This window comes from Capra hircus, chromosome 3 (genome assembly GCF_001704415.2).
Source record: "Capra hircus breed San Clemente chromosome 3, ASM170441v1, whole genome shotgun sequence".
Taxonomy (NCBI): domain Eukaryota; kingdom Metazoa; phylum Chordata; class Mammalia; order Artiodactyla; family Bovidae; genus Capra; species Capra hircus.
The window spans coordinates 95,446,937-95,464,514 of NC_030810.1; the positions used below are offsets into that span (position 1 = coordinate 95,446,937).

The window sequence follows — 17,578 nt, forward strand, 5'->3', positions numbered from 1 at the left end:
TAGGCTTGATGTTAATATAAACCACTAGTTAATATATGTAAAATAGCATAGTGCTTGGAATATAGCAGGCAGTATTATATAAAAGTTATCTCCTTCCCTCCTTTGTCCCCTTCATTTATCTACTCTACTAAATAGGCAAGCAGATTTTCCCTAATTCCACTCATTGATGACTTCCTTTTCTACCCTCACTTAAATAAATAAAAATAGTTAAGATGATCATTTAGTCCATACTCACTTAACATCTATTTTTTTATAGTGGTGACCATTTTTTAGAATTTTGAAATAATACAGAAAAGCACAAAGAATTTAAATGCTTGCTATAATGAATAATGATAAAGAAAAGTCCCAGCACTTCAGACATCTTACTCATATTATTTCACAATCACATTTCTTTACTAAACTTTCATATAATTTCTGACTTTTTTTGGATCGTTCTGGGTTTTTTACACACGATTTACAAATAATAACAGTTTTGCTTCAACATTTATAGCTTTATCTATTTTTCTTACCTTACTGAGTTGGCTAGCATCTCCAATGTGATCCTAAATATGAGAGTTTATAGTGGATAACCTTCTGATCAAGTGAAATCTTTCAACTTTTCATCTTGATATACAATGTTTCTTACAGTAAGTTTTAAAATACACTTTATAAGGTAGAGAAGTTTTCTCTCTATCGCTACTTTGTTTTTCATAAATTGCTATATTTTTTCTCCATCCACTGAGATTATATTTTTCTTAGTGTGTTAACTGATAAATTATATTGATTTTACAATGTATGCTTTTCCTTGTTACAAAAACTTGTCCTGATTATTATGATTTTATATATTGCTAGATCAGTTTGCTTATGTTTTATTCAGGTTTTGGGCATATATGTTCATGAATAACTGAGTTTTAATTTTTTGTTGTTGTTGTTGTACTGCCCTTGACAGTTTTATTATAAGGCTGATGCTAGTTTCATAAAATGAGAAAAGAATAATCCTTCTATATTTCCTGGAATTAATTTTTGTTAAGATTGGAAATATATTTTGAGTGTTTAGAACTTTTTTTTTTTTGAGTGTTTAATATCACTAGTCAATGAGATTATTTGAGTTTGGCATGTCTTCTTTGGGAAGTTTTTAAACCGACTTAATTTATTTAAATAATTATAAGATATTCAGGTTTCATATTTCTTGAGTGAATACTTTTCTAGTAATTTGCTCATTTCATTTTTCAGTTCAGTTCAGTCGCTCAGTTGTGTTTGACTCTTTGCAATCCCGTGAATTGCAGCATGCCAGGCCTCCCTGTCCATCACTAACTCCTGGAGTTCACTCAAACTCATGTCCCTCGAGTAGGTGATTGCCATCCAGCCATCTCATCTTCTGTCATCCCCTTCTCCTCCTGCCCCCAATCCCTCCCAGCATCAGAGTCTTTTCCAATGACTCAACTCTTTGCATGAGGTGGCCAAAGTACTGGAGTTTCAGCTTTAGCATCATTCCTTCCAAAGAACACCCAGAACTGATCTTTAAAATGGACTGGTTGGATCTCCTTGCAGTCCAAGGGACTCTCAGGAGTCTTTTTCAACACCACAGTTCAAAAGCATCAATTCTTCAGCACTCAGCTTTCTTCACAGTCCAACTCTCACATCCATACATGACCACAGGAAAAACCATAGCCTTGACTAGACTGACCTTTGTTGGCAAAGTAATGTCTCTGCTTTTGAATATGCTATCTAGGTTGGTCATAACTTTCCTTCCAAGGAGTAAGCGTCTTTTAATTTCATGGCTGCAGTCACCATCTGCAGTGATTTTGGAGCCCCTCAAAATAAAGTCTGACACTGTTTCCCCATCTATTTCCCATGAAGTGATGGGACCAGATGCCATGATCTTCATTTTCTGAATGTTGAGCTTTAAGCCAGCTTTTTCACTCTTCTGTTTCACTTTCATCAACAGGATTTTTAGTTGCTCTTCACTTTCTGCCATAAGGGTAGTGTCATCTGCATATCTGAGACTGATATTTCTCCCGGCAATCTTGATTCTAGCATGTGCTTCTTCCAGGCCAGTGTTTCTCATGATGTACTCTGCATAGAAGTTAAATAAGCAGGGTGACAATATACAGCCTTGACATACTCCTTTTCCTATTTGGAACCAGTCTGTTGTTCCATGTCCAGTCTAACTGTTGCTTCCTGATCTGCATTTAGGTTTCTTAACAGGCAGGTAAGGTGGTCTGGTATTGCCATCTCTTTCAGAATTTTCCACAGTTTATTGTGATCCACACAGTCAAAGGTTTTGGCATAGTCAATGAAGTAGAAATAGATATTTTTCTGGAACTCTCTTGCTTTTTCAATGATCCAGCAGATGTTGGCAATTTGATCTCTGGTTCCTCTGCCTTTTCTAAAACCAGCTTGAACATCTGGAAGTTCACAGTTCACGTATTGCTGAAGCCTGGCTTGGAGAATTTTGAGCATTACTTTACTAACGTGTGAGATGAGTGCAATTGTGAGGTAGTTTGAGCATTCTTTGGCATTGCCTTTCTTTGCGATTGGAATGAAAACTGACCTTTTCCAGTCCTGTGGCCACTGCTGAGTATTCCAAATTTGCTGGCATATTGAGTGCAGCACTTTCATAGCATCATCTTTAGACATACTCAAATAAAGTTGCAGATTCTTTACCAACTGAGCTATCAGGGAAGTCCCTTATATCCTTTTACTCTCTTTTAAATTTCTATAGCACCAAAGGGAAATCTGATTCTTTATTTCCCCAATGATTTTTATTCCTGAAATAATTTTATTTCTAATATAGTAATTCATGCTTCTTTTTGTGATCAGCCATTTACTAAAAAATTTTCAATTTTAAAAATCTTTCAAAGGACCAACATTTTCATTTTATTTGTTCTTCCTATTGCATCTATATTTTCCATAATTTCTTTGTGGTTCAAGAACATACTCTGTAGTTTTGATCTGTGAAAATTTGTTTCATGATGTAGTATACAGTTAAGGTTTTTAATATAAGCATACATACTTATGATCTCTAAGAGGCTATAGTATTAAGGAGGCCTTAATATAGGCATATGAATAACCATTATAAGTAGTAGGAAATCCCTGGGAGCTCAGCTGGTGAACAATCCTCTTGCAATGCAGGCGACCCCACTTAGATTCCCAGTTTGGGAAGATCCCCTGGAGAAGGGATAGGCTACCCCCTCCAGTATTCTTGGGCTTCTCTGGTGGCTCAACTGGTAAAGAATCAGCCTGCAATGTGGGAGACCTGGGTTTGACCCCTAAGTTGGGAAGACCCCCTGGAGGGGGGCACAGCAATCTACTCTAGTATTCTTGCCTGGAGAATCCTCAGGGACAGAGGAGCCTGGTGGGCTGCAGTCCATGGGGTTGCAAAGAGTCAGACATGAGTGAATGACTAAGCAAAGCAAAGCACAGCACAGCAGAGTAGGAAATAACTGATGCTATAAAGGAAGCATATATTAATTATGAGCATGGGAATGGTAAGAAAGGCATTTCCAGATAAACACATCTAACAAAGCTTCATGGGCATGTCATTTGAACCTCAGTATAGTCAAAAAGACAACTCTAGTGGGAGGTTATTGTGGGGAAAAGTTAGAGATAGAAAAGAGCAGGCTGCCTAAAGGAAATAGGGCCTAATTATATTGACTACAGCATGTGCTAAGAGAACAAAAGTGAAAAAATGGAAAGGGTTTACAAAAATAATTTGGTACTGTTGAAGAAGTGTATAAAGCAGGCCAAGAAGTTGGGTTCTATTTGTAGGTAGTAGAGAGCCATTGATAGCTGAGCAGTAAAGAATCTGCCTACCAATGCAGGAGACACAGTCTTGATCCCTGGGTTGGGAAGATCGTTTGGACAAAGAAATGGTAACCCACTCCTGGAACGCACTCCAGTATTCTTGCCTGGGAAATCCCATGGACAGAGGAGCCTGGCAGACTACAGTCCATGGGGTCACAAAAAGAGTCAGACTTGACATAGCAACAAACAACAATGAGGGAGTCATTGAAGGTTATAAGCAGGGTAACAGCATATTTTAAGTAATTAATCTGATAGCTGTGTGTAAAACAGCTCAATAAAAATATAGCCCGATATTCTTCTATGCTTATATATCTCTTAATATTACAATATTTATTATGATTTATTCTACAATGAGAATAATTACCTGAGTAGGAGGGTGTTCAGGTAAACTGATGTTCATTCAGTATTGATTTTGTACCAAACTCTGTACTACACAGTTCATTGCTATTGAGGGTAATTTTGGATAATTTTTTTTGCATAGAATCACAATAACCCTGTGAAATACTAATGATAAAAGTTTTAATTCTGGTCACTGTACTATATTTACAAAGGTAGTAAGAGTGGCTTAAGAGGCCTTATGACACATTGAAAAACAAGGGTTGAAATAATGAGGACTTACTCTACAAACAATAAATGTGAGAGTGGGTGTGGAGAAAAAGAGAACCTTCCTAAACTGTCGATGAGAATGGAAATTGGTAAATAAACCCACTATGGAGAATAGTATGGAGGTTCCTTATAAAAATAAGAATAGTTACCATATGATCCAGCAATCCCACTCCTAGGCATACTATCTAGGCAAAACTGTAATTCAAGAGATACACTCATCCCTATGTTCACAGCAGCACTGTTCACAATAGCCAAGACATGGAAGCAACCTAAATGTCCATCAGCAGATAAATGGATAAACAACACACATATATGCATATACATAATATACACAATAGAATATTACTCAACCATAAAAAGTATGAAATAATGTCATTTGCAATAACATTTATGAATCTAGATTATACATTAAGTGAAATAAGTCAGACAGAGAAAAACAAATATATAATGTAACTTACATGTAGAGTCCAAAAAATGATGCAAATTAATTTATTTACAAAACAGAAATAGATTTCCAATGTAGAAAAAAATACTTGGGGAGAGGAGGATAAATTAGGAATTTGGGATCAACAGATACACACTACTACATATAAAACAGATAAATAAGGACCTACTATATAGCACAGGGAACTATATTCAGTGTCTTGTAATAACCTACAATGGAAAAAATATGAAAAAAAAATGACTGAATCAATCTGCTGTATACCAAAGCACTGTAAATCAACTCTACTTCAATAAAATTTTTTAAAAAAATGAGTAGTTACTGAATAACACTCAGTAACAAAGTTTAATTAACAAAACAATATGAACCAGTTTTTCAACTGAAATAGGGAGGCATTTAAATAATGTATCTTGAATTTTTTTAGTTTATACATTCTATATCAGTATCTATACACACACACACACACACACACACACACTTGCTCACCCAGAGTCTCAGGTTGGAGCTGAGACTTCAAGTTTGTCTCCTGCTCTGTTGGTTGTCTATTATCAGAGTCTAAGGATTTCTTGTTACTACCAGGCTGGCGATAATCTGATGGTTTTTTGTTGAGCTCATCATCTGGCATAGGTGTTGACCAATTCTTATTCAGAAATAAAATTCTGTCTTTGGTTCCATCATCTAGGCAGAGTAAAGAGGATCCATAAGATACAATACTAGACAAATCGAGAATCATACAATGCAAGAATGCCTTTTTCTCCCTCCAGGCAGTGTACCTGTTTGCTGTTTGGCTTCTTGGGTATTCATTTTCATGATGTACTGTTGCCTTATCTGTTTAGCAAATCTGGCAGGGTTGTCCCATGGTATGTTGAACATCTCAGAATCTGTCCCATACATCATTTTAGAACGCTTTAGATTTCCATCTTCATCAACCTTAGAGAGTTTCAGGCTCTCAAAAGTAAACACTTTGAAGGCTCGTTCTACTTCATTCCAGCTCAAGACTTCTGTAAGAAAGCAGACCAGTGCTGTTAGAAATGTTCTTTATTACCATACAGTACAGGGGCAATGGGGGGGGGGGCGGTTGGTCAGTCCACCAGAAAGACAAAAGAGTCACGCTATAATGCATGTTGACCTGACTTTACACATGGGCACCCCAATTCTGCAACAAATATCACAGGCAACTAATAATAAGAAACGTATACAATCAAGATACATCAAGATAATGCCCATAAACTGCTTCATAGATGAATGAACATGAGGTGTCCAGATTGGTTCACACCGACTTTCCAGAGTATTGGTTGAATATGTTTAAAACTTGTCATTTTTTCATAGAGAATAGACTCGTGGTTGCCAAAGGGGAGCAAGGTGAGGGAAAGATAGGCTGGCAGTTCAGGGTTAGTAGATGCAAACTATTACATATAGAATGGATAAACAAGGTCATCTTGCATAGTACAGGTAAGTGTATTCAATACTCTGAAATGGAACAGAATGTAAAAAAGAATGCATGTATGTATATAACTGAGTCACTTTCTCTGTATAGCAGAAATTGATACAACATGGTAAATCAACTACACATTAATACATTAAGACAATGTCATTTTAAGCAAAAGCATCTTTTGCTGCTGTTGTAATTTAACACAGAAATTACTCACTTGTGTCTAATATAGGCTGTCATGTTTAACAGGCTTTTTTTGTTCACTCAGGCTTAGAAAAGGCATCTTTCCAGCCAATAAACTGGTACAGAACTTTTCATAATTTTATTTCAAAGGTTATCAGCCTTCAAGTGGCTATATTAATTTGTATATTTAATATTTTATAGAATTTGTATGTTCACTCACTCATGCCCTCATTTTTGTCTTCTATGTTCCGGGCTTTATACTCTATGTATTTTTCTTTGCCTGACATTGAAAGAAAAGATTTGGTTCTGCACTTTAAAAGTTCAAGATAGAGAGGTAGGAGGTAGTATTAACAAACAATCATGGAATTCAGTGAGGGAAAGTGAAATGATAGGGACAGATCAAAGAATCAGAGGTCACCTCCATTCTTCCTCTCCAACAGAGAAGAGTGTAGCGGGAAGGTTCCTTTTGGGAAAAAACCACAAGGAAATTCTGGAGAGAGACAATAAAAAGGCATAGGTGACAAAATTAAGTTTGTTCATTCATTTACTTCACAAACATTTTTTGGGCACCTACTAGTTGTCAATGACGTTAATAAAATAGCAGCAAACATCCGTGAACTCCTAACTTCACAGAGTATCTATTTTAGCAGTTGGGAACACAGAATAAACAGGCAATTGTCTACTCTATCAGAAACAAGAAGAGGAGTAAAGCCAGATGAGGGGATAAGTGGTAATAATGACTGGGGAGGGACTTTATATTTTATATAAAGAAGTCAGAGCAAGGGCTTCCTAGGTAGCTCAGATGGTAGAGAATCTGCCTGCAATGCAGGAGATGCAGGTCTGGTCCCTAGGTAGGGAAAAATGCCCTGGAGAAGGGAATAGCAACCCACTCCAGTATTCTTGCCTGGGAAAACCCATGGACAGAGGGGCCTGGTGGGCTATATTCTTTGGGGTCGCAAAATAGTTGGAGACAACTTAGTGACTAAACAACAACAAATATCAGAGCCGAGTAAAGCTGGTAAAGCAAAAATAAGAAAGAAGTGGGGGAGTCATACCACTATCCGGGAGTAGAATGATACTGGGAGGCAGGGGAGGGAAATAGCTAGTGCAGAGGGCGAGACAGGGGTGTGATGGACTTGTCCAAGGAAGCACAGTGAGGTCAATGAAATAGAGTGGAGTAGAACAACGAGAATTTGACTGAGGATGAGCTCAAAAAGTTTAGATTTTACTTTGAGGGAAATGGGTGATCACGAGAGGGTTTTGAGCCAAGGAGGAACAGGATCTGACTAATCTTCTGGAAGGGTCATTCCTGCTATTATGTGAAGAAAAGACTGTAGGTAAAAAGGGAAAGCTTGGAGACCAACTGGAAAATTACTGAAATGGTTCAAGTGAGAGGTGGTGCCGGACTGGGCTGGGCTGGTAGTGAGAGATGTGGTGGGATTGGTTGTGGGGCATAAAAAAAGAACCAGGGATGACTCTAAGGTTTGGGTAGAAAAGAGTTGGTATTTACTGAAATAAAGAGTGCTGCGAAGGAACAACTTTCAAGGAAATCAAGAATTTGGACCTATTAAGCATTAAGAAATCTGCCTGTAGTGCAGGAGAGCCCAGTTAGATTCGGGGGTCGGGAAGATCTGCTGGAGAAGGGATAGGCTACCCACTCCAGTATTCTTGGGCTTCCCTTGTGGCTCAGGTGGTAAAGAATCCATCTGCAATGTGGGAGACCTGGGTTCAATCCCCGAGTTGGGAAGAGCCCCTGGAGAAGGGAAAGGCTACCCACTCCAGTATTCTGGCCTGGAGAATTCCACGGACTATATAGTACATGGGGTCACAAAGAGTTGGACATGACTGAGCGACTTTCACTTAAACATGAAGAAGGATAAAAGAGGAAGGAGAGGTGGAGGAACAAGGGTTCAGGATGGGACATACAAGCAGGATATGTGTATGGGAAGTTTCAGTGATGGCAACAAAAATAAGAATCTTGTGTACTTTACAATGTGGGGAATATAGCCAATATTTTATAATAAATATAACTGGAGAGTGACCTTTGAAAAATTGTATAAAAAAGAATATGTGTTACACATTTTCCCCATAAAAGACAAAAGCAAATGTTAGCATACTAATCATCCTCTTCTTATCCTTGGTTTCCTTTTCTTTTTAAACTTAAACTATTTAGGAGGCTGTTCCATATCATGATAGAGATAGCCGTCCAGGTTGTTAAGATACATGATCTTGTACCACACAGGTGTCTGATATTTTAATGAGAGCTTTTGATGGGCTAGTTTGTTTCTAGTATTTTGCTACTGTGAAAAATGATTCAATAAATGTACTTTTTCATATTAAAAAGAAAAGAATCCTGTGCTGTGTGTAGAACCAAGGTAGAGAGAGAATGAGGTCATATCACAAGGCAGAAGGAGAAGAGGAAAGGACAGATGTTCTCAGGACACCAGGAAGAGGATGATTATGGAAATAGTAGACATGACACACCCAGGCCCATTTCCATGAGGTGACAGCATGATAGTATTAAAAATTTGTTTCTTTTTTTTCAGTCTCTTCAATAAGTGGTGCTGGGGAAACCAGACAGCTAATGTGTAAAAGAATGAAATTAGAACACTTCCTAATACTATACACAAAAATGAACTAAAAATGGGTTAGATACCTAAATTATAGACCAGAAACTATAAAACTCTTAGAGGGAAACATAGGCAGAGTACTCTTTGACATAAATGGCAGCAAGACCCTCTAGGACACACCTTCTAGAGTAATGGAAATAAAGACAGAATAAACAAATTGGACCTAATTAAACTTAAAAGCTTTTGCACAGCAAAGGAAACCATAAACAAGATGAGATGACAACCTTCAGAATGGGAGAAAATAATTGCAAACAAAGCAACTGACAAAGGATTAATCTCCAAAATACACAAGCAATTCATGTAGTTCAGTATCAGAAAAGCAAACAACCCAATCAAAAAATTGAGCAGAAGGCTTAAGCAGACATTTCTCCAAAGAAGACATACAGATTCATAAATACATGAAAAAATGCTCAATAGCACTCATTATTAGCAAAATGCAAATCAAAAGTACGATCAGGTATCACCTCACACTGGTCAGAATGTGCTGCTGTTTAGTTGCTAAATCATGTCCAACTCTTTCTGCAATCCCATGGACTGTAGCCCACCAGGCTCCTCTGTCCATGGGATTTCCCAGGCAAGAAGACTGAAGTGGGTTGCCATTTCTTTCTCCAGGGGATCTTCCTGACCCAAGGATCAAACCCACATCTCTTGCATTGGCAGGCAGGTTCTTTACCACTGAGATATCCCCTCACACTGATCAGAATGGCCAACATAAAAAAATCTACAAACAATTAATGTTGGAGGGGATGTGGAGAAAAGGGAACCTCTCTTGCAGAGTTTGTGGGAATATAAATTGATACAAGCACTATGGAGAACAGTATGGAGGTTTCTTAAACTAGGAATAAAACTACCATTATGACCCAGCAATCTCACTACTAGGCATATACTCTGAAGAAACAGTAATTAAAAAAAACACATGTACCCCAATGTTCATTGCAACACTATTTATAATAGCTAGGACATGTCCTAGATGTCTATCAACAGATGAATGGATAAAGAAGTGGTGGTATACACACACACACACACACACACACACACACACACACACGAATATTACTCAGCCATAAAAGGAACCGATTTGAATCAGTTGTAGCAAGGTAGATGAACCTAGAGCCTGTTATACACAGTGAAGTAAGTCAGAAAAAGACCAAATATCATATAGTGGAATTTAGAAATTTGGAATGGAATGGAATGGAATTTAGAATGGAATTTAGAAAAATGGGACTGATGAGCCTACTTGCAGGGCAGGAATAGAGATGCAGATGTAGAGAACAGACTTGTGGGTACTACAGGAGAAGGAGAGGGTGGGACCAACTGAGAGAATGTCATGGAAACATATGCATTACCATGTGTTAAAACAGTTAGTGGGAAGCTGCTATGTAACATAGGAAACTCAATCCAGGGCTCTGTGACAACCTAGAGGGGTGGGACGGGGTGGGAGTTGGGAGGGAGGATCAAGAGGGAGGAGACATACGATATTTATGACTGATTTATGTTGTTGTATGGAAGAAACCAACACATCATTGTAAAAAATTTATCCTTTAATTAAAATTTTTAAAAATCTGGCTATTACTAAGGCTACTAAAAAATGAAAAAAAGAAATCAAAGTACAAAGATTTCATAATTGTCTTAGAGTTAGATGAAAGGAGAAGGAACAATCTGCACATTTTTTTTAATCTAGATCAAATCAAGATGTCTATGTAATTTCCTATTTCTTCTTATAAGCAGCAATATATCTGCCTATTGCTTCAGCTGGAAATAAGATTTGTGTTTCAGGAAATGATTGTCTTTATCTTAAAATCCCCACGAGCTCTGCAATAAGAAGCTGATTTTAGATATTTTTAATGACCCTTCTTTCTACTGTCCTTAAAGAACAGACAACACACCTTCCTACTGTGAGAGATGAACTGGAATTAACACTTAGCATATGGCTCAGCGAATAAAGAATCCACCTGCAATGCAGGAGACACAGGAGACATGGGTTCAATTCCTGGGTTGGGAAGATCCCTTGGAGGAGGAAATGACAACCCACTCTAGTATTCTTGCCCAGGAAATCCCATAAACAGAGGAGCCTGGAAGGCTCCAGTCCAAAGGGTCACAAGGAATTAGAAAACCACTGAGCACACGTGCATACACACCACACCCAGGCATACACACTGCCCACAAGGGGTACTCTCAGTTCTCCTCTTAACTAGAATGGGGACTACTATGTCATCTCCAATCCTATTAATGAGTAGACGGGGAGATGGAGGCAGGGAGGAGGAAGAAAGAAGGGGATTACTCTTGTCATAGAAACACAGCGGAATGAAAACCCAGGGCATCAAACTGAAGAATGTTGTAGTTATCATCCTGCTGTTAATGACATTAATCAAAATAAAAAGAAACTGTAGTCAATCAAAATACTCCCCAGCCTCTGAAAGGACAATAATAAAAATCTTTTTGCAGATGGGGGTATAATCATTAGAGGCACACATGACCATAAATGAATGAGTTTAAGCTACAATGAAGCAATGTACTCACCACTTGTACAAAAGTGCATGAGCTCATGAATTGTAGCTAGACGTTTCGTGCTATTCCATGGCGGGGGCAGAGGGAATTTAAGGAATTCCCACAGTGGCAACTTGGACTGCATCTCTTGCTCAATTTGAACTGGATCAAAATTCTTTAGGTCCTGATGAAAAAGAGCAATGTGACAGAAGACGTTAAAATAAGCTGTCAACTGCCTTATGCATATGGAGAAGGCAAAACATGATACCTTTGCTCTCATTATCTGGGAACAGGGGAAATCAATGGTAATTGGGGAAGACAAACCGTTGGTATTTTGCTGAAGGTCAAAAAAGCTACTTCTCACTTTGCCAGAGATTCTTGGTGCACAGAAATGATGGATTCCTTATTCACAGTGACAAACTGCCAAAGTCTCAAATATATTCCTGCCTCCCTTCTTAGATTCTTTTCTTGCCTCCACTAGTTTTTTTTTTCATATTAGCAAATATATAAAGCACATAACTATAAGGTTTTAATACATATTTGGTGTAGCTGAAATGAATTTAATGGTTCATTGACCCTCTATACGTGGACCAGTTTTCTTTGCTGGTGTACTTTTTCTTTCATTCATGTCCATTTTCCAAGATCTTACTTTGCAGGTATCTACTTTGTAGGTTACTTTTAATCAGCATTGGTAAGCTATTGAATTAAGATTTCTAGCATTTCTCCTATAGTCAGGAACAAGACAAGGGTGCCCACTTTCATCACTACTATCCAACATAGTTTTGGAAGTTTTGGCCACAGCAATCAGAGCAGAAAAAGAAATAAAAGGAATCCAAATTGGAAAAGAGGACGTAAAACTCTCACTGTTTGCAGATGACATCATCCTCTACATAGAAAACCCTAAAGACTCCACCAGAAAATTACTAGAGCTAATCAATGATTATAGTAAAGTTGCAGGATATAAAATCAACACACAGAAATCCCTTGCATTCCTATACACTAATAATGAGAAAATAGAAAGAGAGATTAAGGAAACAGTTCTATTCACCATTGCGATGAAAAGAATAAAATACTTAGGAATATACCTACCTAAAGAAACAAAAGACCTATATATAGAAAATTATAAAACACAGGTGAAAGAAATCAAAGAGGACACTAATAGATGGAGAAATATACCATGTTCATGGATTGGAAGAATCAATATAGTGAAGATGAGTATACTTCCCAAAGCAATCTATAGATTCAATGCAATCCCTATCAAGCTACCAATGGTATTTTTCAGAGAGCTAGAACAAATACTTTAACAGTTTGTATGGAAATACAAAAAAACCTCAAATAGCCAAAGCAATCTTGAAAAAGAAGAATGGAACTGGAGGAATCAACCTGCCTGACTTCAGGCTCTACTACAAAGCCACAGTCATCAAGACAGTATGGTACTGGCACAAAGACAGAAATATAGATCAATGGAACAAAATAGAAAGCCCAGAGATAAATCCACTCAACTATGGACACCTTATCTTTGACAAAGGAGGCAAGAATATACAATGGAGAAAAGACAATCTCTTTTAACAAGTGGTGCTGGGAAAACTGGTCAACCATTGGTAAAAGAATGAAACTAGAACACTTTCTAACACCATACACAAAAATAAACTCAAAATGGGTTAAAGATCTAAACGTAAAACCAGAAACTATAAAACTCCTAGAGGAGAACATAGGCAAAACACTCTCCGACATAAATCATAGCAGGATCCTCTATGACCCACCTCCAAGAATATTGGAAATAAAAGCAAAAATAAACAAATGGGATCTAATTAAAATTAAAAGCTCTAAGCAAAGGAAATTCTAAGCAAGGTGAAAAGACAGCCTTCGGAATGGGAGAAAATAATAGCAAATGAAGCAACTGACGAATTAATCTCAAAAATATACAAGCAACTCCTGCAGCTCATTTCCAGAAAAATAAATGACCCAATCAAAAAATGGGCCAAAGAACTAAACAGACATTTCTCCAAAGAAGACATACAGATGGCTAACAAACATGAAAAGATGCTCAACATCACTCATTATCAGAGAAATGCAAATCAAAACCACAATGAGGTATCATTTCATGCCAGTCAGAATGGCTGCTATCCAAAAGTCTATAAGCAATAAATGCTGGAGAGGGTGTGGAGAAAAGGGAAGCCTCTTACACTGTTGGTGGGAATGCAAACTAGTACAGCCACTATGGAGAACAGTGTGGAGATTCCTTAAAAAACTACAAATAGAACTGCCATATGACCCAGCAATCCCACTGCTGGGCATACGCACCGAGGAAACCAGAATTGAAAGAGATACGTGTACCCCAGTGTTCATCACAGCACTGTTTACAATAGCCAGGACATGGAAGCAACATAGATGTCCATCAGCAGATGAATGGATAAGAAAGCAGTAGTACATATACACAATGGAGTATCACTCAGCCATTAAAAAGAATACATTTGAATCAGTTCTAATGAGGTGGATGAAACTGGAGCCTATTATACAGGGTGAAGTAAGCCAGAAAGAAAAACACCAATACACTATAATAACACATATTATGGAATTTAGAAAGATGGTAGTGATAACCCTGTATGTGAGACAGCAAAAGAGGCACAGGTATAGAACAGTGTTTTGGACTCTCTGGGAGAGGGCGAGGGTGGGATGATTTGGGAGAATGGCATTGAAACATGTATATTATCATACGTGAAAATAATTGCCAGTCCAGGTTCGATGCATGATACAGGATGCTCGAGGCTGGTGCACTGAGATGACCCAGAGGGATGGTATGGGGAGGGACGTGGGAGGGGGGGTTTAGGATGGGGAACACATGCACACCCGTGGCGGATTCATGTCAATCTATGGCAAAACCAGTACAATATTGTAAAGTAATTAGGCTCTAATTAAAGTAAATAAATTTATACTAAAAAAGATTCTACAGCTGAATAATTACAAATGATCTTTCTTGCATCAGTTATCCTCTGGGTAACTCGGTCAATTATTACCTTTAGCATGTACTTCTTGTGGGCGTGGGCATCATGATAGTTAAGCAGGAGAGGGCCTGTTTGCACTGGTTTGCTTTCATTTTCTTCTTCAGATAAGAATATTTCATGGAGATTCTATTCAAATTAAAATAATGATTTTTAAGAGAGAATTCATACTTTTCAAAGCATGCACACTTTTTGGATTTCTCATACCATCTGACCTTTTTCTCCCTCTCTGTCAGACAGAGAGAGGGCAAGATGGATACGATGTGAGCTGCTATTCTGTAGTCCAACCCATCTGCCCTGGGAGGCAGCTCTACCAGACTTGGTGGGACAAGATCTTCTTCACTTGCTACAACCTGTTGATATAAAGAGTTGGGAGGAAAGAAAGTCACTCAGTCGTGTCCGACTCTGTGATCCCATGGACTATATACAGTCCATGGAATTCTCCAGGCCACAATACTGGAGTGGGTAGCCTTTCCCTTCTCCAGGGGATCTTCTCAACCCAGGGATCGAACCCAGGTCTCCCACATTGCAGGCAGATTCTTTACCAGTTAAACCACAAGGGAAGCCCAAGAATACTGGAGTGGGTAGCCTATCCCTTCTCCAGCGGATCTTCCCGACCCAGGAAACCAACCAGGGTCTCCTGCATTGCAGGTGGATTCTTTACCAAGTGAGCTATCAGGGAAAAGTTGGGAGGTATTAGTTTTAATGGTCAGCTCTTTATTGATATTTATGTATTTCCTTTGCTTTTAGTAAAAAGAAGGCAGTTTCTACCCAAAAGTATGGTGATTATACAAAGTGGCAGTATAATTAACCAGTGACTACCAAAATAAAAGGGATAATGTTTATAACCTATGTATTAAAGTATAATTTTAATGCATGCATTAGAACAGACAACACAAAATGCAAATGGTAAAAAACAAAATTTACCATAATAGAAATAAAAATAACAATATTAATATATATTTTAATGATTCATTAATTCTCTTAAAGCACTCAAAACCTTGATTTCATATCTTTGGGTCCAATAAATATTTATTGAATGCCTAGCACATGCTAAGCATGTGTGGGGCACTTTTACGTACATTATCTCATTTAAGCCTCACAGCAATATTGCCAAGCAGGTATTATTTCCTATTTTACATAAATGGGACTAGAGTGAGTGAAATTAGGTGCCTGGCTCTAATTAGTAGTTCAGAAACTAATTTAGACTACTAAAAAGTAGTCCAAAACTACTTAGTGGGTGGAACTGGGGGTTCAGGTTAAATCTCCAAGATAGAAAAGTTATAGACAGTGAGATAAGGAACTGGGGGTTCAGGTTAAATCTCCAAGATAGAAAAGTTATAGACAGTGAGATAAGGGTAATATTCTGCTTTTTATGGGGAAAGTGAGGTCTAGAAATATTGATCATCTTGTTCAATTTTACATGGTAAACAAAAAAGTTGAAATGTAATCAAGATAGGCACCTAACTTATAATTGTTCTCTTCACCTTAAATACTGAAATCACCCTCTGATTTCACACCCCTCTGCAGGAGTTCTCAACCTTGAAACTTAAGGCATTTGGACTAGATGCTTTTTGTCATGGGGGCTATCTTGTGCACTATATGGAATGTTTAGCAGCATCCCTGGCCTTGAGCCATTTGATGCTGGTAGAACACCTTCAACTGTGGCAACCAAAAGTATTTCCAGACATTGCCAAATGCCCCCTTTGAGGCAACTCCCCCTGTTGAGAACAATAGCAAAACAGTCTTACACTCTTACTGTTTATCAACACCTTACTTTTCAAATAGTCACTCCTGTCTCCACTTTCTCTCTTCCTACCATCTCTTGGACCCACTCCGATCGCAAAAGACCATACGGAACTGTTCCAACTCTGAAATGTTAAAAATTCTAATATTCCCTCTTATAATACCCCACCCGATTCCTCTTATATTTTAATTCTTCATCCCTTTATTATTAAGCTTGTGTTCAGCCAACATGTATCTTTTATCGGAGTCTATGTGTCAGGCACTGAGCTCATCAACTGTCTGTCACCTTTGGTACCTGGAAAACAGTAGATGGTTAATAAATGTTTGTTGCTCTAAGTTGAAAAAAATAAGGAAGACTAAGATAAATAAAATGATACTATAAGCTCTCTAGGGCTGTTGAACTTTTATAAATGTATTGATATAGTAAAATACTGATCTCCTCCAAGTGTTATTGGGTAATTAAAGGCAAATAAATATAAATGTGTTTACCTAATTGGTTAGAAAACTAAAGCAGTCAACAAACAAAATATATAATGGAGGTAACAGAGATGATAGAGTCTAAAAACATTTTAATATTCAGTGAGATAAAGGAATGTGTTATGTACATGAAGCAAGAACAATAGGCAGTTATAAGGGAAATTAAAGAATTTATCATTTTAAAAAGTTACTGTTGAAACAAAATTTCAATAGCAGACTGGACTCCACAGAAAAATGAATTAGTTGGAAATCTTAAGCTGAAAGTCTCAAAGGGGTGAAGTTGCAAGAAAATTTCAAAAACATGGAGGAGAAACCCAGAAATTCCAACATCCATCTAATAATAAGTGTGTGTGTGTTCAGTTACATCCAACTCTTTGCAACACTTTGGACTGCAAACTTGCAGGCTCCTCTGTCCCTGGGATTTTTTGGGCAAGAATACTGGAGTGGGTTGCCATTTCCTCCTCTAGGAGATCTCCCTGACCCAGGGATCAAATGTTCATCTTTCTGCATTGCAGGCAGATTCTTTATTGCTGAGCCATCAGAGAAGCCCTAATAATATTTAGGATAAATAAATAGAAATAATATTTGAAGACATAATTGAACAAATACATATCGTGTCTATTATGGGTTAGGTTATTGGATGCTGAACAGAGAGCAATGAACAAGACTAGATTAGGGACTTCATTGGCAGTTCAGCGGTTACGAGTCTGCCTGCCAACGCAGGGGACACGGGTTCAATCCCTGGTCCAAGAGGATTCCATATGCCTCAGGACAACTAGGCCCACAC

At 37.9% G+C, this 17,578-nt stretch overlaps 1 protein-coding gene across 1 annotated transcript in view; it reads right to left on the bottom strand.

The window, feature by feature from the left end:
• Nucleotides 1-17,578, bottom strand: part of SPAG17 (sperm associated antigen 17) — a 242,972-nt gene that overhangs the window by 134,557 nt on the left and 90,837 nt on the right. The window contains exons 11-15 of the mRNA XM_018046513.1: nt 14,784-14,921; nt 14,584-14,697; nt 11,600-11,750; nt 5,608-5,835; nt 5,321-5,512 (exon numbers count right to left, since the gene is read on the bottom strand). Coding sequence (XP_017902002.1) covers nt 5,321-5,512; nt 5,608-5,835; nt 11,600-11,750; nt 14,584-14,697; nt 14,784-14,921 — 823 coding nt within the window. The remainder of the gene's footprint in view (nt 1-5,320; nt 5,513-5,607; nt 5,836-11,599; nt 11,751-14,583; nt 14,698-14,783; nt 14,922-17,578) is intronic.